We start from the raw sequence: 26,861 nt of genomic DNA, 5'->3' as shown, positions 1-26,861 counted from the left end.
AACAAACCAACACAACCAACCCACGTTGTTTCCTTCCAGTATCAGTGAAGTTTTAGGTCAGTGAAATTCCAACTGACTTCGCTTTTCCCTGGGAAAAGTTCCTCACTGCAGGACCAGCCTGGTCTGCACGTGGGACAGAGAGATTTGGGGTGGTAGAAGATGACAACAAAGCCATTGGGGTATTTACAGGAGTATCTCCAACACCAGTTTGGATGGGGCAGAATTGTGGCATTGATTGCAGCACTTGGGCACAGAGCAAATGGGAAAAAGGTGGAGAAAAAAAAGAAGAAAAAAAAAAAATTCACCTGAGCTCCAACCACATTCCCCCAAAAGCAGGAACAACCACTAAGCCCCAGTCAGAGCTTTGCTCAGAGGGAAGTGCAGAACTTGAGATTGACTGAATTTCCAAGTCTGGTCTAGCCTTCAAAGTGTCATCTCCTATCAGAAGAGAACACTTTTCTTAGCTCCTGGGCATTGCTACAGAGAGATTTGGTCCCTTCAAACAGGACAGCCTGTCCTGTTCACCTCAGAAACACAACATTTGGATTATTTTAGGCAACCAAGTGACAGCTGAGTGAGAAAATGACGGGAGACAGGACTGCAGACAATCCTAAAAAACAACATTCTGCCTTGTTCCTCACCCATGTGCTGGACATCAGAACATTGCCCACAGCTCCCAGGGGTGGGTTCTGAGGAAGAATCACCTAAAAAGAACTTTAATTTCCTCCTCCCAGCACAGTGACTGGTGGAGCCCTGTCAGAACAACCCCAGAGATTTGCTTCTGCAAATAATCAGAAAAATCTTCAAGGACCTGGAACCTCCAAATAAATCCTCCAAATAAATTCCAAACTGTCTTTTTTTCCCTTTCCAAGCAAAGTGGGAAAGAGAGACCCTCCCATCTCCCAAACTCTTAATAATGCTGTTCTTCAAACGCTTTGGAGATGCTTCAATAAAAAGCACTGAAGAAATATTAACCAGAATTTCGTCCTGGAGCCTTGCAGGTCGTTCGAGGGCCAGATCCACAACTACATTCCTGTCTCATCCTCTGTTTGCCAAATTGCTTCTTGTTTAAGGTGAAGGGCATCAAAAGGACCCTGGAAAGCTCAAGAGCTTTGCCAGCAGAGTTTATAAAGGCCTCCTTCCCTGCTCTGGGAGCTGAACCACAGGTTCTGCACAGCCACAGGACAACACCAGGTAAAATCTGGCCACCCTGTGACGCATCAGCACCAACCTGAGAGAGAACTGGAGCAAACTCAGCCTCGCTTCCAGCTCCTGGAGCAGGAGAGGTCTGACAGTAATGAGAAATAAAGAGCTCTCAGCCACAGTTGCCATGAAAACCAGTTAAAAAAAAATAATAAAATTTTTAAATAAATATGCTCCTAATTTCTTGCTCAGCACAAGGGCCCTCCACAGCTCCACGCTGACTTTGTAAGAACCACTGCAATTAGTTAGGAATGATGAAGTGAAAGACTCCGACTCCGGCCAAGTCACAGAGGACGCAGACACTGAGCTCGGTTACTGCTCCGCTAATTGAAGTCCTTGCTCAGCCCAAATAACTTGTAAAACGTCTGATCCTTTTCCTTTTTCCAGCCACGGCTTAAAAAGCACACACACACATTGTAAAAGTTCCACAGGGCCACGGGAACCCGCCCGGCCAGGCCGGGGCCGCCTCTCCCTTACCCAGGGTTGAGATCGAACCTTGGGGAGAGGTTTTTTGGGCACACTCAATTGAGGCAAAAGCGCTCTGTGAAATATGGATTTTCCAAGCTCACCTTGGAAAGCAGGCTCTGGTTCCTGCAGGAAAGCAGGAGTGAGGATGGGGAAGGAGATGGGGGGGGTTTAATGGCTGGGAGGGTGGAAAATGAGGAAAGAAAGCCCAGCTCACGTGGAGGATTTAAAGGGCTTCGTGAAGAGCAGGTTGGACGGGGCTTGGAGCAACCTGGGATGGTGGGAGGTGTCCCTGCCCATGGCAGGGGGTGGAACTGGATGATCTTTCAGGTCCCTCCCAACCCAAACCATTCCAGGATTTACTGAACCACTGCTAAAATAGAAGCACAGGGTTGGGTCACCTGGGAGGAGTTTGCAGGACGGGAGGAGGTTGTGGGTGGATTACAGTGACCAGTCATTCCAGCAGTGGGAAGGGGAGCAGGGATTTACCTTCCCAACGGGGAGCAGGACAAAAGCAAAGCACCAAATCATTAATCCCAAAGGCAGACAGATTTGTGTCCTGGAGAAATGAAGGACAGAGAGATCAGCAGGTTTTTATTGCAAGTAGAAAGCCTTGAACCCTCAGATAGAATCACAGAATGGTTTGGGTTGGAAGGGACCTGAAAGATCATCCAGTTCCAAACGCCTGCCATGGGCAGGGACACCTTCCACCAGACCCAGGCTGCTCCATCCTGGCCTTGGACACTTCCAGGGATCCAGGGACAGCCACAGCTTCTCTGCCCAACCTGTGCCAGGGCCTCCCCACCCTCCCAGGGAGGGATTTCTTCCCAGTATTCAGGATGAAACTTCATAATGTAGTAAGGAATAAGGAGAATAAAAATCCAACCTCAGCTTTGACTTCTGAGAAATCCAGGCTTTTCCAGGCAGTTCCCTGCACAGGGAAGATGGAAGACCTGAACTTCTGTTCAGCTGGTGGGGATGAGAGGCAGGAAGAGAAGAAACAAGCTCCTGATCCTTGGACTGGATCGTGTATTTTTAGGCATGAGACAAAAAAATCCTCCAAATATGCCATGTTTACCACTTCCATGAACACCTTCCCTGATTTTAGGAACCCATTGTGTTGATTCAAGAGGAGAAACACCCTGCCCACAGGATGACAGGAATAACAGCCTACATACAGACCCCACCATGAAGTCCCTGCAGCTCCCCATCCCAAAAAAACAACCCAGGCCGACTCCTTTGCAACTGGAAAAGCCAAAGAATTAAAGAGGAGAAGAAAATTCCTAACGAGTAGAAGCAGCAGAAGAAAAAGAAGATTCTAAAAAGGAAAAAGAAGATCCCAAACAAGGAAAAGAATTTTCAAATAAGAAAAAGATTCCAAAGAAAATTCCAAAGAAAAAGATTCCAAAGAAGGACATTACAAAGAAGATGAAGAAGAAAAAGATTCCAAAGAAAAAGAAGATATTTCCAAAGAAGAGAAAGAACATTCCAAGAAGAAAAGAAGATTCAATAGAAGAAAAAAAAAGGCTCCAAAGAAGATACCAAGGATTCCAAAGAAGGAAAAGAAGACTCCAAAGAACATTCCAAAGAAAATTTCAAACATTCCAGAGAAGAAATAGAAGATTCCAAGGAAGAAGAAGAAGATTCCAAAGAAAAAGGAGATTCCAAAGAACATGAAGAAGATTCCAAAGGAGATGAAGAAAATGCCAAAGAAGAGGGAGATTCCAAAGAAAAAGGAGATGATTCCAAAGAAGAAGGGACTGTGGAAGGGCACTGTCCCCCCACCAAGGGAATTTTGTACTGAATGCTGACTAAAAATTGGGAAAGACCTAAGGAATGCTGAGTAGAGATGTGGCTCAAGAGGTGTGTGAATGCCAGAGGGAAGAGCGATGGGACTCACCCACATTCCCCACCCACCAGCAGCCTCCTTCAGGAGACCCTCCCCAAGTCTCTCCCAGGACTTCAGGGGTCCCAACCACCAAGATGGACAACTTAATGCCCAAGTAAACATTGGAATATCACACTGTGGAGAAGTCCTTTGTGAATACTTGGGAAAAAATCTGTTATTTTACAGAATTTGCACAGAATGGTTTGGGTGGGAAGGGAACTGTGAAGGGAAGGGACATCAACTAGACCAGGCTGCCCAACCTGGCCTTGAACATTTGCAGGGCTGGGGCAACTGTAGGACCTGTGCCAGGGTCCTACCACCCCTCTGGAACCAAGTTCTCCCTTACACCAAACCCAAATCAACCCTCCTTCAACCTAAAACCACCACCACCCCCTCTCTGTCCTCTCCCAGCAGGCCCTGCCATAACATTTGCCCCCCGTTCCTGAGGGGACGATGGCCAATGTGCCCTGATCCTCCTGACGGGGACATCTGAGGACTGGCATTAACTGTGGGCACACAGGGCTGCAGTTTGGTGGGATGTTGGGACTCCACAGGGCACTTCACTCCGCTGAGCACAAGCCCTGACAGGCTTTGGTAAACAACTCCTGTGGTCTGTATTGAGAACAGATCTTGAGGCAGGAGAAGGATCACAGAGGGGGGGCATTTTATCTGATCCATGACTAAAACCATGCCCATGCCCCAAGCCAGCCCTCCGTGGGATGACCAGTGAAGCAATCCCCCACAATTTACTCCTGCCATAAAGGAAGCCTGTTTTCCCACAATCCCGGAGCCACCATATCTGGGACCAATAAACCTTCTCAATAGCAACATAAAACCCTTTCTCATCCCTTCTCCTCCAGAAAAGGTGGCAACTGCCATCCGAAATGACCAGCCGAAGGCTCCTCGTGCCCACGCCTTAAGGTCGACTCCCTGGGCCCACCACGAAGCCACGACAAACAAGTGGCCAACCCCAGATATAGAAAAGCTGCAGCTCATGGACTCGGCTTTGTAGGTCCTCTGGAAAGAGTTACCAAAGATAAAACAACCTTTCCATCATCTGATTTAAAAGGGACTTCTGGGCAATGTCTGTCCTTAAAAAAAAAAAAAAAAATCAATATAAATTTGCATTTGCATTTATCCCCGGAGGCTCTTAGTACCAAAGGGTTCCCATTGGGCTTTAACAATGCAACTGCCCTTTCTCGTGGAACAATGACAAATCCTGGGTTTCTTGATGGATGCTCTTTCTCTTACAGAAGTCAACGGGAAAAATGAGAAAGGGACAGGGAGCACCACGACGTCCTGAGCGAGCTGCTGCGTCTGCCCGGCGGAACACGGCGAAGAAATCGGCAACAAGTGCTGAGAGAGATCCCAACCTCGCCATAAAAAAGTCACCTCAGGTTCCTCCCCAAGCCCCGTGAGCAAACCGGATCTTTGCTCTTCCCGAGCTTTGTCAGCTTTGCCCACTGGAAAGGCTTTGGAGGGAAAACAATGGAAGGAGAGGGAACGAAGTTAAGGCACTTCAGAGCCTAAGAAGTCACCGAGCTGTTGCTCAGGGAAACTTCAGAAAACCATTCATCTTCTGAAGGGGGCCCACCAAGAACGGCATTTCAGTGGCTCTGGCACAGCAGGCTCCTTGTGGGAGGTCCTGTCAGAGCTCCCAGGATTCACAGAGCCGGAGGAAGATAAGGCTGAGCCGTGGGATCACCCACAAAAAAACAATTAATTGTCTTTGCAACACGGAGGGCAGAATTCCTTCCGCCCACTTCCAGCCCCGGGCAGCTCAGCCTGTCCAGAGCAGCGGGGACAGGTGGCACTTCAGCACCACAGCCCTCCCTGCCCAGTTCAGGAGATCAGGAGACTCCAGGAGGAGCACAGAAATTCCTGCAGCAGCAGGGAGTCAAGAGGGGCGGGAAGCTCGGCACAGTGTATTTGTACCAGCCCCAAATCTTCTCAGAATCACAGAATCACAGCCTGGTTTGGGTGGGAAGGGACCTTCAAAGGTCATCTGGTCCAACCCCCCTGCAATGATCTTCAACCAGATCAGAGCCCTGTCCAACCTGACCTTGGAATTTTGCAGGGATGGGGCAGCCAGTCCTATCCTGTTCTGTCACAAAGGCTGTTTGATCCTCAGCAGAAAACCAAAATTGACTGTGCTGGGCCCTCACTGATTCCTAATAAATATTTGTTGACAATTCCAGACATTTAATAAGCAGATTAAAGCCAAAATTTCTAAGGAAAGAGACCTAAACACAAGTTTGTGCTCTATTACGAAATACTTTGCATCCAGCTGAGGACTCAGCCCAAAAATCCCACTTTGCCACTGAGGAAAAGTGAAAACACGTTCAGGATCAAGCAGAAACTTCCCATCTTTAACTGCACGTCCAAGAGGCCCACGAGAAACAGACGTTTTCCATCGCCTTCAAACAAGTCCCACCACACAAATGCCCCCGGAACAGATGGAAAGCAAACTCATCCCAGGGATTCATCCAGCTTGGATCGTTCACCAGAAGCACAACAAGCCTTGAGCGACACGGAAACGGAGCAGCAAAATTCACTTTCTCCTCTTTCCGTGCCTTGGGAAGCAAGGGGAGCGGGGTTTTCCATGGTGAAGATGTCAATGAAACTCCAGTGCTGGGCACCAGCTCCGCGAATTCCTCGGGCTTGGGCACACTCCACGTGGCTGAGCCAAAAGCCAGAGGGCACAGAAACCACTTGCTGGGCTGCAGAGGGTGATTTGAACCACGTGGAACACGTGAGGGACAGAAGGACGACCCAGAAGGGTGACTGGGATCGGCCAAGGGCTCTGCTGGGAAGGTTTGTGGTGCCCAGAGACTGGAAAAATCAACAAATCCAGCTGGAAATTACAAAACAAGCTCAGCTGCTGTCGGTGACAGGTGCCTATCAAGCAAATCCTCCTAGTCAATGTCTAAATGGAATCCTGGAATGGTTTGGGTTGGGAGGGGTCTGAAAGCTCATCTCATTCCACTGCCACGGGCAGGGACACCTTCCACTAGCCCAGGTGGCTCCAACCTGGCCTGGGACACTTCCAGGGATCCAGAGGCTTCTCTGGGCAATCTGTGCCAGGGCCTCCTCAACCTCCCAGCCAGCAATTCCTTCCCAATATCCCATCTATCCCTGCCCTCTGGCAGTGGGGAGCCAAAATCTGGGCATCTCACCTTCCACCCCACCTGCCCCCGGGGTTGGATCCGCTGGAACAGATTTCCTGGCTCAGCCAAAGCCGAGCAGACCCTTGGAAAGCAGAACAAACACGGGTAAATCCCACATTCCATCCCGTCCCCCACACTTTCCTTTTCATCAGGGAGAAGTTCTCCTCCCCACCACCACCACTTGCCCCAGCAGCTGGATCCTTCCAGAAAGGAAGGTTTTCATTGGATTACTCAGCATTTCACAGAAGCGCTGCAGGAATACCTTAAAAACACTTTCCAAAACCTCCAGGTGCAATAAAAAAAGGTTTCGACCCTAAATGTTTTTTACAGGGACACCTTGGCTCAGTTTGAACGAGAGGCAAACACGACAACTTTGGATGCAGAACCTCAAGGGTGATGTTTGTTCTCAGTTGTGGTGGGGCTTTTTTTTTTTTTTTTTTTTTGACAGCAAATAAATATGGCACCAGGTAACAAGAAAACAATAAAACTGGGAACAGGCTCTAAAAATGACAATATCAAAGAGCGATACGGGGTGGGAACCGGGTGTGTGCGTCAGTGCCTAAAAAAACCAGGCGGGTTTGCGTCTTTGAAGAGGCTTTAACATCTTTTTCTGTAGGATCCCCAGCTCTCAATTTATAGAAAACAAATGCACAAACAGGGCTGGAAGAGTCTTGGAGAAGAGCTGGGAAGGGAAAGAAGAAGTTCCCACGATAAGGGAACGGCAGAGCTCGTCGGACACGGCGACAGAAGGATTCCTACACTCCAATGTACAGTAGGTTTTAATTAAATTGCAATAAAGAGCTATATATATATATATGTGCATTTTTTCTGATTTATACTAGATGGCTTCTTTAAATTCTAAGCCAAGTTGGTGTTTTTTTGGTTGGGTTTTTCTTTTTTTTAAGGAAAAACCTTTTTTTTTTAAAGAAAAAAATAATAATAATTAAAAATAGAAATGGCGCTGCAGCAGCAAACGTTTGGAAAATTTTGGGAGCCGATTGTTTATTGGGACCCCAACTGATTTTAATGAAAAATATGGTTATAATTTAAAATAAAAAAAAAAAAACCCGGCACTTTTATGTTTTGCATAAGGAAAAGTCCCTACAATGCAACCTCCAGGGCACTTTTTAAAGAAGAAGAAACTAAATCTCCAACGGGTCGCGGGGCTCTCTGGCCAAAAACCCCTCCTCGAAACCCCAAAGATGTGGGTTGCAAAGCATTTCAAGCATCCACAACAAGTGAAACTGGGGATGTAGGGAAGTTATGTTCTCAACATTTACTCCTGTTTCTGGTGAAACTGGAACCAGATGAGCCCTCCCCACACACACTGTGTGAAGGGCTGGTTAAGCAGCCGCAGATGGAGCCCGACTGCTGCTCGCTGAACATCCGTGGTGCTGATCGCTTCCAGCCAGCTCCACGAGGTCAGCTGGGGGGTAATCTGGGATGATCCCTCCCCCTCGGAGCATCCAAATGCATCCCCAGGTTTGCTCCAGCAAAGAGCAGAGCACAATTCCAGGGAGGGATGTTGACCCCTCTGTGGGTCATCTCCCTGGGGTTGGGATGGTGGGGTCAGGTCCTTCTCCCGTGGGTGGCTGTTGCGTGTTGGTTCTCCCACGTGGTTTCCCTGCCCCAGCTCCACCATCACAGCCCTTCCCTGCTCATTCCAACACAAATGTTATCCCAGTTTGGGTCAGTGTCGCTGTGAGGTTACAGGAAAGATCTCCCAGTGACCCTGACTGGGCTTGGATCGTCCTGGGCTCAGCCAGGAGAAAAGGAGGCTCAGGGGGGACCTTCTGGCTCTGCAACTCCCTGACAGGAGGGGGGAGCTGGGGAATGTCGGGCTCTGCTCCCAGGGAACAGGGACAGGAGGAGAGGGAACGGCCTCCAGCTGTGCCAGAGGAGGCTCAGGTTGGACATCAGCAGGAATTTCTCCCTGGAAAGGGTTGTCAGGCCTGGCAGGGGCTGCCCAGGGAGGTTTGGAGTCTCCACCCCTGGAGGTGTCCAAGGCAGGCCTGGCCGTGGCACTCAGTGCTCTGGGCTGGGGGACAGGGTGGGGATGGGGCACAGGGGGACTGGATGACCTTGGAGGGCTTTTCCAACCTTAATGATTCTGGAATTCTATGAAATTTCCCACCACAGGCAGTGCCTCCTCCACCAGCTTTGCAGAGCACACAGGAGGCAACTCTGCCATCTCCTGTCTCACCTGGAAACCCACGGACACTGCCCCAACACGGACCACAAAACTTCCAAACCAGACTGAAGGTACCATTTACCCTTTTTAATCCCTCCTGAGCTAACAAAGCAGCAACCTCTGGGATACTTCCAGGGATGGGGCACCCACAACTTGCCCAGAGAAGCTGTGGCTGCCCCTGGATCCCTGCAAGTGTCCAAGCCCAGGCTGGACGGGGCTTGGAGCAACCTGGGCTAGTGGAAGGTGTCCCTGCCTGTGGCAGGGAGTTTGGAATGATCTTTAAGGCCCCTTCCAACCCAAACCATTCCATAACTCCATGACAAAACAAACCACACCGAGTTCAGGAGGAGCCAAGGTTGTCCAGACATCAAAGGGCTGGAGACGACGCCCCTTTAATTACAGAAACACCATCCCCTAAATGCCAACAAACCCCTAAATCAGTCCCTCCTGTGCCAGTGCCCACTTGGAAAAACGAAGTTTTAGAAGCAGCAGCCACATTTTTACCCCACTTTTCGGATAATTAGAACACAAGTCACCATAACTTGAGCAGAAATCTACAGGAACTCAAAAATAGATGGAAATTGGGAATAAAACAGCACCACCAACAGTCCCCACTCACACACACATGTACACACACATATATATGCACACATTTTTAGAGAGGGCTGCTTTCATCAAGCTGAAAATAATTATGAGGCAAATCAGTTGGGAAAAAGGAACGTAATCAGAAAAATATGAAGACTAATTGAAAATTGTTGAAGAACATTTTAAGTAGATGCTCCAAAAGCCACAATCCCACAACTGAGAGGGGCGGCCACGCCGGTTAAAAGGCAACCTGGCTCAGAGGGAGGTTAAGGAGGCTGTAAAAAAAAAAAAAAAAAAAAGGAGGAAAAAAGAAAAAAGGGGACATGACAAAGGGAATAAAGAGGGAAGCTGAAGCTGACAAAGAAAAATCAGGAGTTGGGAAGTGCAGAGAGCTGATATGGGAAGCAAGAGGGTACAGGGAGAGATCAGTGGCTGGCTGGGTTTATCCATAACACTTTAGAACACTCCAAAATGGACTGATTGTCTAAAGGGGGATTTTTGGAAGGGTTCAAGGGCAGTTTGGATCCAGGAATCCTTCCTTCCAGGTTGGAAGGGTTAAAGACCAGACCTTGGAGCAACCTGGTCCATGGGAGGTGTCCCTGCCCGTGGCAGGGGTTTGGAAGTGGACGAGCTTTCAGGTCCCTCCCAACCCAAACCCCGGCAGGATTCCATGATTTATTTTTTTTTCTGTGCAGAGCTGGGAATAAATGGTCAATACTATCTTGCTGTGCCCTGCTGAGGGATCACAGCCCTGCAGAGCAGCATCCTCTGGGATTGCCATGGAATGGGATGGCAGGTGGGACAGCAAATTGTACAATTCAGATGGACAACCACGGCCACATTGTCATGACTCCTCCTAACACGCTGGGATTAGTTCTGATATCCAAACTCAAGAAGGTTGGTGGAAAAACCGCTCTTGTTTCACAATCCCAGCAGATAACCAGACTGGAAAACTTGGGAGTTTTCCCACTGGGAAGCTGATTTCCACCACAGCAAAGGTTAGTGTGAGCTGTTACGAGTTCAGCCAGGGGACTCAGCTTTGCAGTTTAGTGCCACAAAAATCAGTATTTCAAATTATTTCAAAGGTGGACTAGAAATGAGGTCCATGTTACTCTCAAGGAGAGGGAATTAGTGAGATGACACACCAAGTGCAGAGTACCTGAATGTTTGGAGAGAGCAGAAGGCTGAAGAATATCTTGGCAATTATTTTCCACTGATTGTATCTGCAATCCTTTAGGAAAGGAAGGGAATAAACATTAACAAAGGAGGAAATTACAGTGAAGAGAAGACAAAGAGCAGACAGGCAGGAAAATTCCTAAAGAGTGGAAGCAAACAGGGCAGAAACCTGACAATGACACGGAATTTGGGTGTTTGCACAACTGAGGACAACGAAACAACAACGGGGAAATTCAATCCACAGCTGCTACGCTTGGAGGGGATGGTTTGGTCATGAGGTACAGCACAGTGAAGAGCAAGATCCTGCATGTGGGTTGGGAAAATTCCAAGCAGAAATACAGGATGGGCAGTGAAGGGATGGAGAGCAGCACTGGGAGAAGGATTTGGGGGTGTTGGTGGGGGAGAGGCTGGAGATGCCCCAGCCCAGTTTCCCCCCCGTGCCCTGGGCTGATCCCCCAGCGTGGGCAGCAGGACAGGGGGGGATTCTGCCCCTCTGCCCCCTCAGTGAGACCCCCCTGCAGAGCTGCCCCAGCCCTGGGAACAACAGCACAAGGACGTGGAGCTGCTGCAGAGAGTCCAGAGGAGGCCCCGGAGATGCTGCCAGGGCTGGAGCCCCTCTGCTCTGGAGCCAGGCTGGGAGAGCTGGGGGGGTTCCCCTGCAGAAGAGAAGGCTCCAGGGAGACCTGAGAGCCCCTGGCAGGGCCTAAAGGGGCTCCAGGAGAGCTGGAGAGGGACTGGGGACAAGGCCTGGAGGGACAGCACACAGGGAATGGCTTCCCACTGTCAGAGGGCAGGGAGAGATGGAAGATTGGGAAGGAATTGCTGGCTGGGAGGGTGGGGAGGCCCTGGAATGAACTTCCCAGAGAAGCTGTGGCTGCCCCTGGATCCCTGGAAGTGTCCAAGGCCAGGTTGGAGCAACTTGGGCTGGTGGAAGATGTCCCTGCCCATGGAGTTGGAACGAGAAGATCTTTAAGGCCCCTTCAAAGACAAAGCACTTCATGATTCTACAAAACACCAGATTTCCAAAGGTTGGAGATGACAAAACCACCATTGCTGCACCTTGAGCTGCTTCTCTGTCTGGAGTAAATCCAGGCAGCAGAGCCCCCACCAGCTGTGCCCTGTCTGGGCTTGCTGTGCTGACCTTTCAGATTGTGTGTGAACATTTAAACCTTTTCTTCTAAAATGAAATAAAAATAATAAAAAATGAAATTAAAATAAAACTAAAGCAAAGTAAAAAATTAAATTGAAATTAAATTAAATAACTAAATGAAAATAAAATTAAAATTAAAATTAAATACATACATGAAAAAATGGAAAAATGAAAAACCGGAAATAAAATAAAATTACATAAGAAGTGTTGTCCTTTAAGCTGCCCAAACACCTTTGTCTGGAGTGAGGACAAACAGATCACACTCTTAACCCTGGAAATGGTTGAGTTTGGAGGGGAGAAAATAGGTGTGTATATATATATATATATATGTAATTTATACAGTATTTATATATTGTTGATATATTACATATAAATACCTATAATTTATATATTATTTATATATTTATATAGTGTTTATCTATGTGTATATCTGTAATTTTATATTATTTATGTGTTTATATATTATATATAAATATGTTTATTTGTATATTATTTGTCTTTTATATTGTTTATATCTAAATATCTATCTAGATATATAGAGAGAAATATAAATAGATATATAGCTATATATTTATCTATATATAGAGAGAGATATCTAGATATACATATATAATATGGGGGGAGAGAGAGAGAGAGAGAGAGAGAGAGAGGTGGATAGATGGATACTGATATATTAAAATTCCAAGAGGCACCAATCCCCCATCCCATCCCTGATGGTCCCAGCTGGTACCAGCCACGGGAATAATCCCACAAAAATAAATATATGCCCCAGACAACCAAAGAAATCCTTTCCCAGTGAGTGTTTCGTGCTCTGCCCTCTCCCCCAGGGTCAGCCCTCCCCGGTGAGTCACCCCCTGATTCCCCTTCCCGTAACGTGGCGGGTTCAGCGATCCAAGAACTTCTGAGTTCCGTCAGAACCCATAAACGCGTTTTGTCCCGTCCAGCAGAGCACTGAACTTGGCGGGGCCCAGCGCCACGGCCGTGGCCACGAGTCAAGAAAAACCCGCTTCTGGAGCGTCAAAACATCTCCCAGGAGTTCCAGTGGAGGAGGGCTGGAAAATGGGCGCCTACCCGGAGCACAACCGTCCTTTGTCATAAACAAAACACCATAAAAAGCTCGTAATTATCCCACTCTTACGGTAATTATTTCACATTGGCATTATAAACACGCCAGCCCATCGGCCGAGGGAATTTATCCATACTGGATAAATTGGATACGTTGGCAGAGTCAGGCACATGTGGATTAATAACTCACCCAAGGCCACACACAAGGAGCGTTATCAGAGTCAGGATCAGAACACCAAAAGCCTTGGCTCAACTTCTTTTTCTCTTTAAACTCCCCTTTTTCTTTTTAAATTTGGGCTTCGCCACAAGAAGGAAAACACAAGGTCTGAATTTATTATTCCTATAGGCACCGGGTTCTCAGGGGTCACGGCACTCACACAGCCCTGACGTCCCAAAGAACCCGCCCAAAATCCCGACGAGGAGCCGACCCCTCATTCAAACCCACTTCAAGGTCAGTGGTTGTGGCCGAGGTGGAACTTGGAGCTTTGAGGAAAAAACAAGTCAGAGGTTTTCCAAGGGGTGATGCAATGCCCACCACGAATCCTGATGGATCATTCCAGGAGATCTTTACTCCACCTTTACCCAGCTTTGACCTTCTTCCCCTTTGCATCTCACCAAACCTTCAACAAACATCCAGAAACACAGAGCTCACAGCCCCCTCATCTGATAAACCAAATATATCAAGTTCCTCAAGCCTTGTAAATCCTGTTTCCAACCCATAATTCCGGTAAAGATTCAAAGTGTCACATCTCTGTATGAGAAAACCATGAATGACTTCAAAACTATCAGGACAATCTCTGTATAAAAGCCTAATGCTGAGAGGCAAGTATTGTGCTGCATGAAGTGGAATAAAACAGAATAAAATTAACACCTGCCGTGAGGATGTTCAGCAGGATTCAGGACAAGGCTCAATTGGAATTTTTTGCCTGAGCTGTTCTACTTTACCTCCTGTGAAATGCAGCAGCTGGGGAGGAGAGGTCAAAAGATTAATTAAAATTTTTATTTAGGAGATGGCACTCCCAGCAGAGGTGTTCTCTAATTTGCCAGAGGTAAAAATAGCTCCCTCTGCTCCAGATTTTGGCTGTAAGAAAATTCATTCCTTTAGGACACCCTAAAATCACTGGAACTGATTTCACATGAAGATTTATTTAACTCCTTCCTGCCCAGACCTACGAAACCACAGGAGTCTCCAAAGGATCCTGAGCAGCATTTCCTGAGTAGCCCAGGGAATGGCTGGAGCTGTGCCAGGGCAGGCTCAGGGTGGATCTCAGCAGAAGGTTCTTCCCCCAGAGGGTGGTTGGCACTGCCCAGGCTGCCCAGGGCAGTGGGCACAGCCCCAAGGCTGCCAGAGCTCCAGGAGGGTTGGGATGATCCTTACAGAGACAGGGTGGGATTGTTGGGGTGTTTGTGCAGGGCCAGGGGCTGGACTGGATGGTCCTGGTGGGTCCCTTCGAGCTCAGAATATTCTGGGATTCTCCTTACGAGCCACACAAGACCACAGGGGTTTAAAATCCACCCCATGTGACAACACAAAGATCATTCCCCTCCAGGAGGAAGAATTTCTAGTCCTTTCTTTGTGACAGTAAAAAGAGCACATTTACCCTGAAGGTGGCCAGGCCCTGGCACAGGTTGGGTAGAGAAGCTGTGGCTGCCCCTGGATCCCTGGAAGTGTCCAAGGCCAGTTTGGAGCAACCTGGGCTGGTGGAAGGTGTCCCTGCCCGTGGCAGGGGTGGGACTGGATGAGCTTTATGGTCCCTTCCAACCCAACCCGCTCTGTGATTCCCTGAGTTGTGCAAACCACACGAAGTTCCCAAGCTGACAGACACTGGGCACACAAACCCACGGACACTCCCTGTTCCTAAATTTGCCCAGGCAGCCCAACATCACTTCATTTTGGGGGCAGGTACTTTGCAGTTGTCTCGTGGAAGCAACAACCGCTCCCAGCAGCGCTGTGTGCTCCACAGAGCACATCATTAATTTACCTTGGTTTGCTACAGGAAAATAACCCAACAGCCCAGAGGTCCAGGGGGGGCTCTGAGCCGTGTCCAGCTCAGGCAGCTCCCGCTCTCCAACCCTCCGGCACTCGCAGCACTCGGGAAAACGCTGACTCTGCACTTTCTCCCTCCCAGCCACGGTGAGGAACAAGCTCTCCTTCCCAGATTTGCAGCAGGGGCAGCCAAAAAGGGAGAGAGGGAAGGCAGAGAGTTCTTTCTGAGGGCCATGTAATAGTTTCCTGGTAATTATCCCCCTTCCCTGCTCCCGGGGCTGCGCCGACGGCGGCGGCTCCGACCTCGCAGCCAATAAATAAAACCTTCAGGAACAGCCTTAAAATCGTGTACTGAGCACAGGAGCGACTTCACCTCCCTGCAAGGGCTCCTTTCATCTTTCCAAGGATCCCACTGAAGCACAAACCTTGCCCTGGGAACCTGCACTGCTCGGGCTTGAGCGAAGACACGGGAATTCCGCAGCGCTCTCCCTGTCACCCAAAACCAGGGACACCTGAGCCACCACAGGTGGAGCCAATTCCGTAACAAATAAATGAACTTTCATTTTACCCCCATTTTTAGGCTCTCAAAGGGGCACCTCCAATGCCTGGCTACCAAATAAGGCAGAATTTCTCAGGTGACATCGTTGCCAACTTGGTATCAGGGGCAGAATAAATTTCTGATTTGAGAGACCTTCACCTTCTACCATTTGGAGGTTTTGCACTTCCCCAGCAACTTCTAGCCCCCACCTGTGTCCCACCCTCACTACACCCCAAATCCTGCCAGCCAGAAAGCAAATATTCAGCTGGACATTCAGAAAGGCAAATAATCCTCAACAAGTCTTTAATTTAAGGTCCCTTCCAACCCAACCCGCTCTGGGGTTCTGTGATGATGTGATTTTAGGTCGTGAGGGTGGTATTTCATTTCACACTGCTTTACACACATGTGGATAGAAAATGGCACTGATGAAGGAACAGCCAGACTAGGAGGTAAAACTGCCTGTTGCTTCCCAAATCCAGCAGCCAAAAATAAGGTTTTCATCTCCTAGGAGGTGCTTGGAGGTTCCTGGAATGGATGAAGCAGAGCAGCAGTGAAAGGTGAGTGCAACGAATGTCCTGGGCCTTCTAACAAGCAAATATTCTGATTTCCACTGGAGAAAACCACTGTGAAAATCCCCTGCCTAAGATTTCCATGTGCTATGAAGTCAAGAGGCTGAAATCCCACATTTCACCTCTCTTTGTCCAGGGAATTTTGAGAGGCAGGTTTTCTCTGGAGAGAATCAACCAGGATGGGATGGGTGACCTGTAACCAGCCAGCCCAGCTCTGGCCAACAGCACAGAAGGCTCCTCTCTGTTGCATCTCTCATTTTACACCCCTGACACCCCCAAGCCCTACAGCCACAGCTGTTGGGATCTTTGGTTTAAAGCACAGAGTGAAGAGGGAGAGAGGGAGGGAAGACAAAAAAATCTGACCACAAAACACACAGCAAATGAGGAGCAAAGGGAGCTGCTCCTGCTCCTTCCACCAGACACCCCAGGAGCTGGTTTTACATCTCCACCTAAAATAAAAAAACCTGAGGTGATCTTATCTCATCTCATTTCCAGCCACCTTCCCTGAACCTTCTAAGACATCCACAAAGATTACAGCCCTCAGATGCTGGAATGGGTCTCGTCTGGGAATTGTCCAGACATTCTACATGGAACATAAAGGGAGGAAAATGTTCAGTAACAACCAAGACACCGTCACAGAAGAGAATCATGGAATCATTTGGGTTGGAAAAGCCCTCTGAGATCATCAGTCCAACCATCCCCCCAGCACTGCCAAGGCCACCACTGACCCCTGTCCCCAAGTGCCACATCCACAGGGATTTTAAACCCTAGGAGGGATGGGGACTCCACCACTGCAGAGCACAAAAAAAACCAAACCCTAAAATTACCCCATGAGCTGCCCTAAAACTACCCCACAGTCAGGATGAGAGCTGTAGGCAGGACAGGACCTCACCCACCATTTACAACCCATTACTTCTGGGTTTGGACACCCCAGACCCACCACTGCCAACCTCCATCACCCTGGTAGGCTCAGGCACAGGGGGAGGTGACCAGAAGGTCACTTTAAAGGTTGGAATTCATGACTTTGGAGGTCTTTTCCTCCAGCAACGAGGTGACCACCACAGCACATTGTGAGAGTCCTGGAAAACCTCCTGCCTGGTTTAGTGTTTTCCATCTGTTGCCAAACTCACCCCAGAGCACAGACATTTCTATTTGCGTCCTGGTGTTTTGGCAAGGGCAAGAAATATTTCTTAGTAGGAATTTAAAATAAAATAAGATAAAATAAACCATCCATTCACACCTAAAGATCTCCTGGACATCCCTGTGGGCCTAATTCCCAGAACACCGAAATCCAAACCTCCAGATGGGGAAAAAATACCCTGATTACCTGCCAGGAACCTCAAGGGTGTAGTGACAGGCTGTGTCCCCATGTGGCTCCCACACAGCAGCTAAGGGAGATGTGGTTGGGCTGGCTCTGAGTGATTTGTCAAGGGAACGGCTCCAGGATTCATTAAATGTTCCTCCCTGCAGCTGCACAGAAGGTTCATGTGGAGAATTCCCTGATGGCACCAAGGCTTCTCTGGAATTGCTGGGCACGGAGTGACCACAAGACCTGACTGCACAGGAGTTGGACTCCGTGATCCTGGTGGGTGCCTTCCAGCTCGGAATGTTCTCCCTGTGAAATACTCACATCTAAACATTCACATTGTAGTCTAAACACCTGAATGTCTGTCTCAGAAATGTGAAGGTCAAATTCTAAGAGTGATTTGACACTCTCAAAGTAATTAAAACACTGACAGGGGAAGAACCACCCCACCATCAACTCCAGCAAAGCGTTTGGTGCTGGAGTTATTGCCCCACATGAAGTTTGTGGCACACAAATATTTCTCAGCTGGGGATGCAAAGACATTTCCCACACTGAGGCCAGGAAAAGGAAAATTCCCAAGGAGAATTCTGCTCAAGGCCATCCAGGACTGTCCCCATTTCAACCTGGAGAAGAGAAGGCTCCAGGGAGACCTGAGAGCCCCTGGCAGGGCCTAAAGGGGCTCCAGGAGAGCTGGAGAGGGACTGGGGACAAGGCATGGAGGGACAGCACACAGGGAATGGCTTCCCACTGCCAGACGGCAGGGAGAGATGGGATATTGGGAAGGTATTCCTGGCTGTGAGGGTGGGGAGGCCCTGGCCCAGGTTGGGTAGAGAAGCTGTGGCTGCCCCTGGATCCCTGGAAGTGTCCAAGGCCAGGTTGGAGCACCCTGGGATAGGGGAAGGTGTCCCTGCCTGTGGCAGGGGGTAGAACTGGGTGACCTTTAAGGTCCCTTCCATCCCAAGGGATCCCATGATTTCCTGCACTGACAACTAGAAGATGCCCAGGAAATGTCTGTTCTCCTCCTTCTCCTGCCTTCAACTCCAGCTCCAGCACAGCAATTGTCTTTCCCACTGCAGTGGTCCAAGCCCAGCCTCTCCCCTGGCCCAGTCTCAGGAATAAATTGACATTTCTTTAGTCACTCCCCATTTTTCCAACACTCTGCTGCTAATCCTCTTTACACTCCACTTAAAACACGGCACGAGTTCATATTCATTATAAAGTTAATTGGTTAATTTAGAGCTGATCAAAGGACCCGAGTGCCCAGGAACTCCCTCACACCAGGGAACTTGCTGCAGATTCCCCAGGGGGCGTGAGGGGTGTCATCACTCCTCAAAAAGCCACACCACCTTCACTGCAGAGCCTGAAAATTTATAATCAAGTCCAAACCATCCTATTTCCTTTCCCACTTCAACCAATTAACCAAACCGACCATTGGTGCAGCTACAAAATCCTCCCCTGCTTGATTTTTCAGCTCTCACCAATTTGTACCAGATTTTGACCATGTCCCAAGTCTGCCTTTAAAAAAAAAAAAAACAAAAAAAACCAGGTCACTTAAAATGACACTTGTTTTTCTTGAAGTTCTGCAGCTCTGTTTCCACACGGCCCTTCCTGGAGAAAGAGAGGAGCACGTCAAGACCTTCCATCAGGAAAGCTCAGCCCGAAGTGCTTCCCACGATCCTTTGGCTGCATCTCAACCTCTTCTCTGCCTTCAACAGACGACCCAGTTTGGAAGAAATGAAGGAACCCAAAGAGCCCTGAGCTCCTTGGGATGAGAGGGAAGGGATTTCCCTCCATGGATCCCAGGGCTGGTGCTGTCGATTCCACCGAGCCAGTTTTCCAGTGAAACTCCAGACTGCGGCACCGGAACCTCTGAAGTCTCTCCAAAAACCTTCTCTCACTGCTGCTCAGAGCTCTTGGTCGAGTCCCAGGCTGGGGAAATTTGGGCTGTGTTTTGATCAAAGCCCAGCTCGTGTTCCTGCAGATTTCAACACTTGTGGGCTCCGGGTTCCCCCGCCGAGCTCCAGCCGGGGCCTTTCAACACCCGCCGCTCCCGGGCTCTTCCAAGGGCTGATTGGGCACGGAGCTCAAGCCAGGCTGGGATTTAAGGAGTTGTTTGAAGGCCTGGGACAGGGTTTTACATAATAACCAGGAGTTGGCTTAATTAGACTCAGCAAAATGTTTCAATTTCAGATCAAACCGTCCCACTTTTTACTGCCATTCTCGGAGTCACAGCTGGATCTCGAAGGAAAGCTGAGAACTGGGAATTACAGGAGTGAGGGAGGTCACAGGGAATCGCTTTAGAAAACACTTCAACCCCTCAGAGACCCCTGGATCTCCACACACAGAGGCTCCTCAGCAAAGCACAGCTCCTGCCTCCAAGAATCACAGATCTTGGGATATTCTTCCCAATATCCCATCTCTCCCTGCCCTCTGGCAGTGGGAAGCCATTCCCTGTGTGCCGTCCCTCCAGGCCTTGTCCCCAGTCCCTCTCCAGCTCTCCTGGAGCCCCTTTAGGCCCTGCCAGGGGCTCTCAGGTCTCCCTGGAGCCTTCTCTTCTCCAGGGGAACCCCCCCAGCTCTCCCAGCCTGGCTCCAGAGCAGAGGGGCTCCAGCCCTGGCAGCATCTCCGGGGCCTCCTCTGGATTCCTTCCAACAGCTCATTGTCTTCCTTGTGTAAATCCACTTCTTCCAAGGACAGTCTTCACACTGGACACCCAAAAGAAAAGCTCCTACACCACAAAATGGGGGAATCCTCTTAAAGAAAGAAACCAAACCTCTGTGAGTCCATTCTGAACTCCCCAAGGACACCTTTCTCCCTCCAGGGCCTCATCTGAAGACAGTAAATTTCCACTGGGTTACTGAGCAGCACAGAATCCTCCCTTTAATGGAGAAATCCAAAGCAAGAAGCTCCTGGATGAGTGTTTTCCCCTAGCAATTAAGATAGGGATAAGGCTTCTGCTAACAAAGCTCTTAGGTACACTTGGGGCAATTTTATATCAATTCCTGTGCTCATGTTGGAGGGATGAACACACAGGGCTCCCCCTGGATCCCTGGAAGTGTCCAAGGCCAGGTTGGACGGGGCTTGGAGCAACCTGGGCTAGTGGAAGGTGTCCCTGCCCAGGGCAGGGGGTGGGACTGGATGGGCTTTAAGGTCCCTTCCAACCCAAACCATCCTGTGATTCTAAGATGACAGGAATTCCTGGCACACAGGGCTGCGTGTCCATGGATGTTCATGGATGGCAGCAGAGACGCAGCTTCCACGCTCTGATTCCATCACTGCTCCCAGGAACCAGGTCCTGATGGTGCTTTAACAAAGGAAAGGCTCTTTCCCAAACACACTCTGGAAGTTGATGCTGCAAGCGCTGACAGAACTATTATTTAAAACTAATAACCCAGAAAAGCTTCCAACCATAAAACCACCTCTGCACTGACGGGGAAATCATCGGGAGACCTCCCCTGCCATGGGAAGCAAACCAATCCCTCCTGCTGGAGTTCAGCCTGGGTGAAACGGAGAACTTTGAGGAAGCTTTGATGCCTGAGAGGTGATAATGACGACTCTGGGCTTGGGAAGCGTTTCACAAACCTCCTCCAACACACTAATGGGGTACTGCAGGCTTGACGTGCAGCTACGCTCCAGGAAGGCATCCAAGCTCTTCCACACCTCCTCTGGATGTCAACAGAAAGATCAAACGGCCAACGAGGCTGATCCCTCCCCCTGGCCCCAGGGAGAGGTGATTCCTTCTGCACCATCAGCCCCGAACTCATCCTGCCCCGGGCGTGGTGGAGTCACACAGCCCACGGCAAGAACACGGCTGGGACAGGCAGGGAAGGGTAAATACCAGGGAAATGAGGGCTGGAGCTCCATCCACCCTGGAAGAGTTTCCCTCTGGACACCCTGACGCCTTCTTACACACAAACACCCAAAGGGCAGGACAGGAGTCACTCAAAAATCAAATCAACACATGCTCTGTTCCCTCCTTGTGGTTTCTCCTCCTGGCCCAAGCTTAGCCTTGACTGATTCCACTGCTCTCCTGAGCTGGCCCTTGGCACTGAGGTAGCTCAGCCCACCCCACCACAGCTGGGAAGATGCCACCCAAATTCACCTGGGTTTCGTTTGATTTGCTGGAAAAAGAGGTCTGGCAAGATCTGGATGGATACCAGGGGAGACACACTGAGGAAATGCACTGCCCAGAGAAGCTGTGGCTGCTCCATCCCTGCAAGTGTCCAAGGACAGGCTGGACAGGGCTTGGAGCAACCTGGGCTAGTGGAAGGTGTCCCTGCCCATGGCAGGAGGTGGAATGAGATGGGCTTTAAGGTCCCTTCCAACCCAAACCATTCTGTGATAACAGGAATTCCTAAACTGCTCTCCAGCACAGGCATCCCTGAAGGTCCAAAACCAACATTCCCAGCTGGCTCCAATATTACTGGGATTATTCCCACCCTGACACAATCAACCTTCTAGTTTTTAACATCCTTCAAAAAGACAAGGGCAAAACCAGGTAGCACCAGTGTTTCACACAGACTCTCAGCTGAGCTGCTGAAGCATCACTCACACGTGAGTCTGAGGCACTCCAGAAATCATGGAATCACAGAGCAGTCTGGATTAGAAGGGACCTTAAATACCACTATCCCAGGCTGCTCCAAGCCCTGTCCAACCCAGCCTCGAACCTTTTTAAACTCTCTTTTCAGTCTTGAATGGATAAATTATTTATGCAAGTTCCTTGAAGATGCACAAGGAGCACCCAGGAGATCAAACAGGAGCTGCTGAGGATGAGGAAATAAAGCTGCTCTCCATATGCACGAAGAAAGGGCCCTCTAAAAATAGCAAAGTAGGAAGTTCAGTCTCTCTCTTTAGGAACATAATTTATACAAAGCTGGTTTTGTTCCCAACTTCAGAAGTGAGAAATAGGAGGAGGAATAAAAGTTTATTGCAGTCTGATGTAGATGCCGGATGGCAGCTTTCCCATCCCTGCCTTCCCAGAAGCCACTTCACGTGAGAGCGGCTCCGGAATCCCGCGGAATCCTGCGGAAAGCACGAGCTGCAGTTCACACCCACAGCCCCCAGAGCTCAGGGACTTCCTCTGGCCCGGCTCTGTTTTTGCAGCCACGTCCCAAACCGACAGGTTAAGGTGGGAAATCAGAGGTGGGACCTTGGGAGGTGCCGGCCCTCTGCTCCACCTCGCGTCCCGCTGCATCCCGAGCCACCTCTTTAGCCCCCCAACCACCTCCAGGCTTTTTTATTTAGGAGTGCCTGTCTTTAACTGGGAGGTTTGGAGATAAATCCAGGCTGTGCAAAGCTCTCCTGAAGTCTCCAGGAGGGAAGTGTTGGTGAGCACTGGAACAGGCTCCTGAGGGAAGTGGTGACAGCCCCAAACCAGCCAGAGGTTCTGAGAGTGTTTGGACATGGTGGGATTTTGGGGTGTCCTGTGCAGGGCCTGCAGTTGGACTCCATGATCCTTGGCATGGATCCTCCCCATATCAGGGGCCTTTAAGGTCCCTTCAACACCAAACCATCACGATTCCATGATTATTGTGGGTTCCTTCCAACTCAGGATGTTCTATTCCTCTATCCCACCACTCCATGAGGAAAATACCTTAGGGAGAGCTCCTGGTGAAGGAGCTCCCCTGCTGTACCTCTTGCTGCTGGGAGCAAAGCAGAGATGCTTCAGATTCCATAGAATCATTAAGGTTGGAAAAGACCTCCACGATCACCAAATCCAACTGATATTTCAGAGGGAAGAGGGGGAAGTTTATCCACTGTTCCTTGGCAGCTGCCACATGGAAGGGAGGGAGAGGACACAGTCTGGGTAAGGAGTGAGACAGACTGACTCTTGGTGAGTCCATCACCCCAAAATCCCAATTCCTGAGCGACGGGAAAACTCAACAACACTTCCCAGCGGGAACAACGTCAACCTGAGCTTGGACAAACGCCTGGAATGAACCAACAGCTGGGGAAGGAGGGGAAAAAAAAAACCACACAGGCAAAATAAAAACCCACAAACCTTCTGACTGAAAAAAAGGCAGCCAAAGCAGCCTGGAAACAACGGGAGAGCCAAAAATGTGTGGAACACCTCGGTGCTCTTTCCCAGCAAGGCCGCTCTCCCTCACCCCCACAGAGCCAGGCGGAGGCTGTGGGAACAGCCAGCAAATCCCTGGCATTTGGGGTTGGGAGGATGAACCCTCTATCTCAGCCTGCGCTGAGATTTCCACAGAACCAAAGATTGCAGAGGCAACGGGACGTTTTCCCGAGGCAGCCGCAGCCAAGCCCAGCCCTCGGCAGCGCCTGGAAAGGGCTCTTTGCTGGTCTGTGTGTGGCACCATAAACACATAAAGATGCTCCCTGAAGTGCAGTCTGGAGGGATGTTTTCTCCCAGGCCCTGAGGAGGCTCCACGTGCAGGAGCTCCAGCTGCTCTGGGATCCATCCCGTGCGCAGGGGACCCGGAGCAGCCTCAGGTTCATCTGCCTTCCCTGCGGAATGTTTCCCTTCATCACCCCGGGACAAAGGCAGAGGCAACGCTGAGCCCTGACACTGCTCCAAAAACTCACATTCGTGGGGACCAGATGGGGCCATTCCCGGGATGTTGGAAGCCCCTTGGAAAGGCGGGAGCGCGGATGACCCCGGATCTCCTGTCACCAGTCCCACCCCCTGCTCCCGGTTTCCCTCTGCCAAACCAGACGAGAATCAGGGGTTTGAACTTCCCCTGCAGACACATCTCAGCAGCCCACAGGCTTGGGCCATCAGCCACCAGGAGGCAGGAATTCCCAGAGGGAATCTCAGGCAGCGGGACACTCATCCACTGCCACCATCCTGAGGATGTTCCGGTGCCCCCCACGCTGCCAACGGGCTCCTGCACGACAAAATCCATTGATCCCATCCACTAAACGCTCCCTCCCACCCCCAAAACCCCCGGCTCCTCTTTCCCTTCCCCTCCAAAGCTTCTCCTCAGTCCTGGAATATTTAAACTCTGGAACCCCCGGGCTCTCAGCGCTCCCAAATCCGCTGGTGCTTCCCATCTCCTGACAGCCCCAATGAGAGCCCCCCAGTGCCCCACGCAGGGGTGCTGTAAACATCTCCCCATCACACAGTTGCTCCCTGGGTTGTTTGTTGGGGGTTTTTCTGTGGGGTTTTTTAATGAGAAAAACCCACGAGGAAAACTTAAATCCTTTAATTCATAAATTGAGTAATTAATAAAAGGGCATGAGCAGAGCTCCGCTCTCCGTAGCCCCAATTCCCACTGCCCGGGACAGGGAGCAGGAGCCATGGCCTGAGCATGGGAGATGCAAGGAAAGCTGCTTAATCTCTTTTTTATTTCAAATAATTATTTAAAGCTGCGAGGGACCTTGTTTTTAAAGCCCCACTGTGTGCACTCCATATATTACACTCGGACTGACACGAGGAATTATAAAAATCCAGCTCCATCAATACGGTTTTAGTCGGGATTTTGCTGCTCTGGAGTTTCTCAGCCTGCAGACAATGCAATAAAAAGCCCTCTCCCTAAAACAATATTCTTCCATCTTTTAAGAACACACTGGAAGTATTTCCTCTGCCCTTACCGCTTGCTACAACAAAATTTCAGCGGAATGCCGAATTTAAGCTGTTTTCCAGCAAGCCTCCGTAATTTGGGATGCTGGGATCAGCACTGAGCTTCGGAGCAAACTCAGCTTGAAGCCTGTGCTTAATTTCCCCTAAAGGTGACTTAAGCACGAGGCACTTTCCTGAACAGCCAGGGTTTGCTGTATCGAGGCAGGAAAAAGAGCAGAAAGTTTGGAAATGCAGTTTAATGGTGACTTATGGTTTCTCTTCAAACTGAAAATGAGAAATTAATATGGATGTGATGGTATTTTTCTTGGTCACCGCCCTGTTTTTCCAATCCTCTGCATGTTATTGCAGTCCATTTTATGGAGGAGCATTATTTGTTCAGCTGAATTATTCCCACTTTATCCCCTGTGATTCAGACGTTGGGTTGATTTTTGGACAGTGGCGACTCCTTTGCAGAAACCAGGGGGGATTTACTTCTGAAAAAGTCAATTCTGCCTAGGTTGAATTAACCTGAGATTCATTTTTAGTTGGTTTTGGGGGTTTTTTTAATTATTTGTGGAGTCCCTGCATCCCTGGAAGTGTCCAAGGCCAGGCTGGACGGGGCTTGGAGCAACCTGGGAGAGTGGAAGGTGTCCCTGTTCACCACCGAACGAGGCATCAGAAAATCAGAAAGCTTGAAATAAAACCATTAAGGCACAATCAAGCCTTGCCAGGGAGAACCTGCACCTCAGTGCAATGTCCACATCGTGCTGGAAATGTCTGAGATCTTCTAAGAGCCTCCTGGTGACTGTGAAATCCCAAATTAAGCACAAACTCAACTCTTACCTTCAAATCTGTAAGACTGAACATAATTGATTTCATTCAGAGGCCAAGCACAGAATTTAAGCATTGCAGAAGTGGAGCTGCTGCCACATCCCAACTCTCCAGTTACACTTCAAAGAAAGGAGAAGGCTCCTACAAGGTTTCCTTCCTCTAAGGCATCTCAGCAAATGTTCTGTGTTGAAGCAGAGTCTCATCATCCTTCTGGAAAACCAGGAATTACTAATATTACACCTGCCCTGTTATTCCTGTTTGCAATTCCATTGTCACACACCACTTTTCTCCCCTTCCCCTGGCACTTTTAAGCTCCCAAAACAGAGAGGGAAAGGCAAACAACTCACATGAGTTCAGGCACCTGTCCCTTCACTACAGATTTGTGCTCATCACCAAACCTTGTGTCACACTGCAGTGTTCATTCATTTAATTCCAGAAAGTCTCAGCATTCCCAAAGGAAGGCTTGGTTTGGAACCCAAAAATCACCTGGCACCAAGAGGAGAGGAACAAAGGGTAGAAGGGATTTTAAGAAGGAGCATTTTTCTGGAAGGACTTCCTGGGCTCCTCCAGAGGTGGGCACTCCAAACCTCCCTGGGCAGCCCCTTCCAAGTGCCTGACCACCCTTTCCAGGAAGAAATTCCTCCTGATATCCAACCTGAGCCTCCCCTGGCACAGCTGGAGGCCGTTCCCTCTCCTCCTGTCCCTGTTCCCTGGGAGCAGAGCCCGATCCCCCCTGGCTCCAACCTCCTTCCAGGGAATTTGAGGGATCCAGAAGGTCCCCCCTGAGCCTCCTTTTCTCCAGGCTGAGCCCCCCCAGCTCCCTCAGCCGCTCCTCACAGGACTGATCCACAACAGCACAACACAAAGGGAACAAACAGACAGAGGTAAGATTGGATATCAGGGAAAATGCCTTCATGGAAAGGGCTGTCCCCAGCCCTGGCCCAGCTGCCCAGGGCAGGGGTGGATCCCCATCCCTGCAGGGATTTAAAATCCCTGTGGATGTGGCACTTGGGGACAGGGGTCAGTGGTGGGTGGATGGTTGGACTCCATGGTCCCAAAGTCCTTTTCCAACCTCAGTAATTCCACGACTCTGACATCACTTCTCCCCAGCAGCGATGCCCAAAGCGAGGTAAGAACCTCCCCGGCCCAGAAGCGGCCAAGGACACGCAGAAGGACCCCCTGAGCAGCTGAGGGACCCCCAGGAGGGCTCAGCACAGG

General features: G+C 49.7%; 1 protein-coding gene across 4 annotated transcripts in view; it reads right to left on the bottom strand.

Moving 5' to 3' along the window:
• Nucleotides 1-26,861, bottom strand: part of EXOC6B (exocyst complex component 6B) — a 285,301-nt gene that overhangs the window by 168,598 nt on the left and 89,842 nt on the right. For 2 of the 4 annotated variants that reach the window (XM_050321037.1, XM_050321038.1), the window contains exon 7: nucleotides 10,659-10,730. The exons of the other annotated variants lie outside the window; for them this stretch is intronic. In XM_050321037.1, the coding sequence (XP_050176994.1) occupies nucleotides 10,659-10,730 (72 nt within the window). The remainder of the gene's footprint in view (nucleotides 1-10,658; nucleotides 10,731-26,861) is intronic. 4 annotated transcript variants of the gene reach the window in all.

The sequence above is a fragment of the Myiozetetes cayanensis genome, unplaced genomic scaffold (genome assembly GCF_022539395.1).
Source record: "Myiozetetes cayanensis isolate MyiCay16 unplaced genomic scaffold, myiCay2020 scf26, whole genome shotgun sequence".
Classification (NCBI taxonomy): Eukaryota; Metazoa; Chordata; class Aves; order Passeriformes; family Tyrannidae; genus Myiozetetes; species Myiozetetes cayanensis.
The sequence above is the reverse complement of the archived record's forward strand: the minus strand, read 5'-3'. Positions and strand labels throughout refer to the sequence as shown.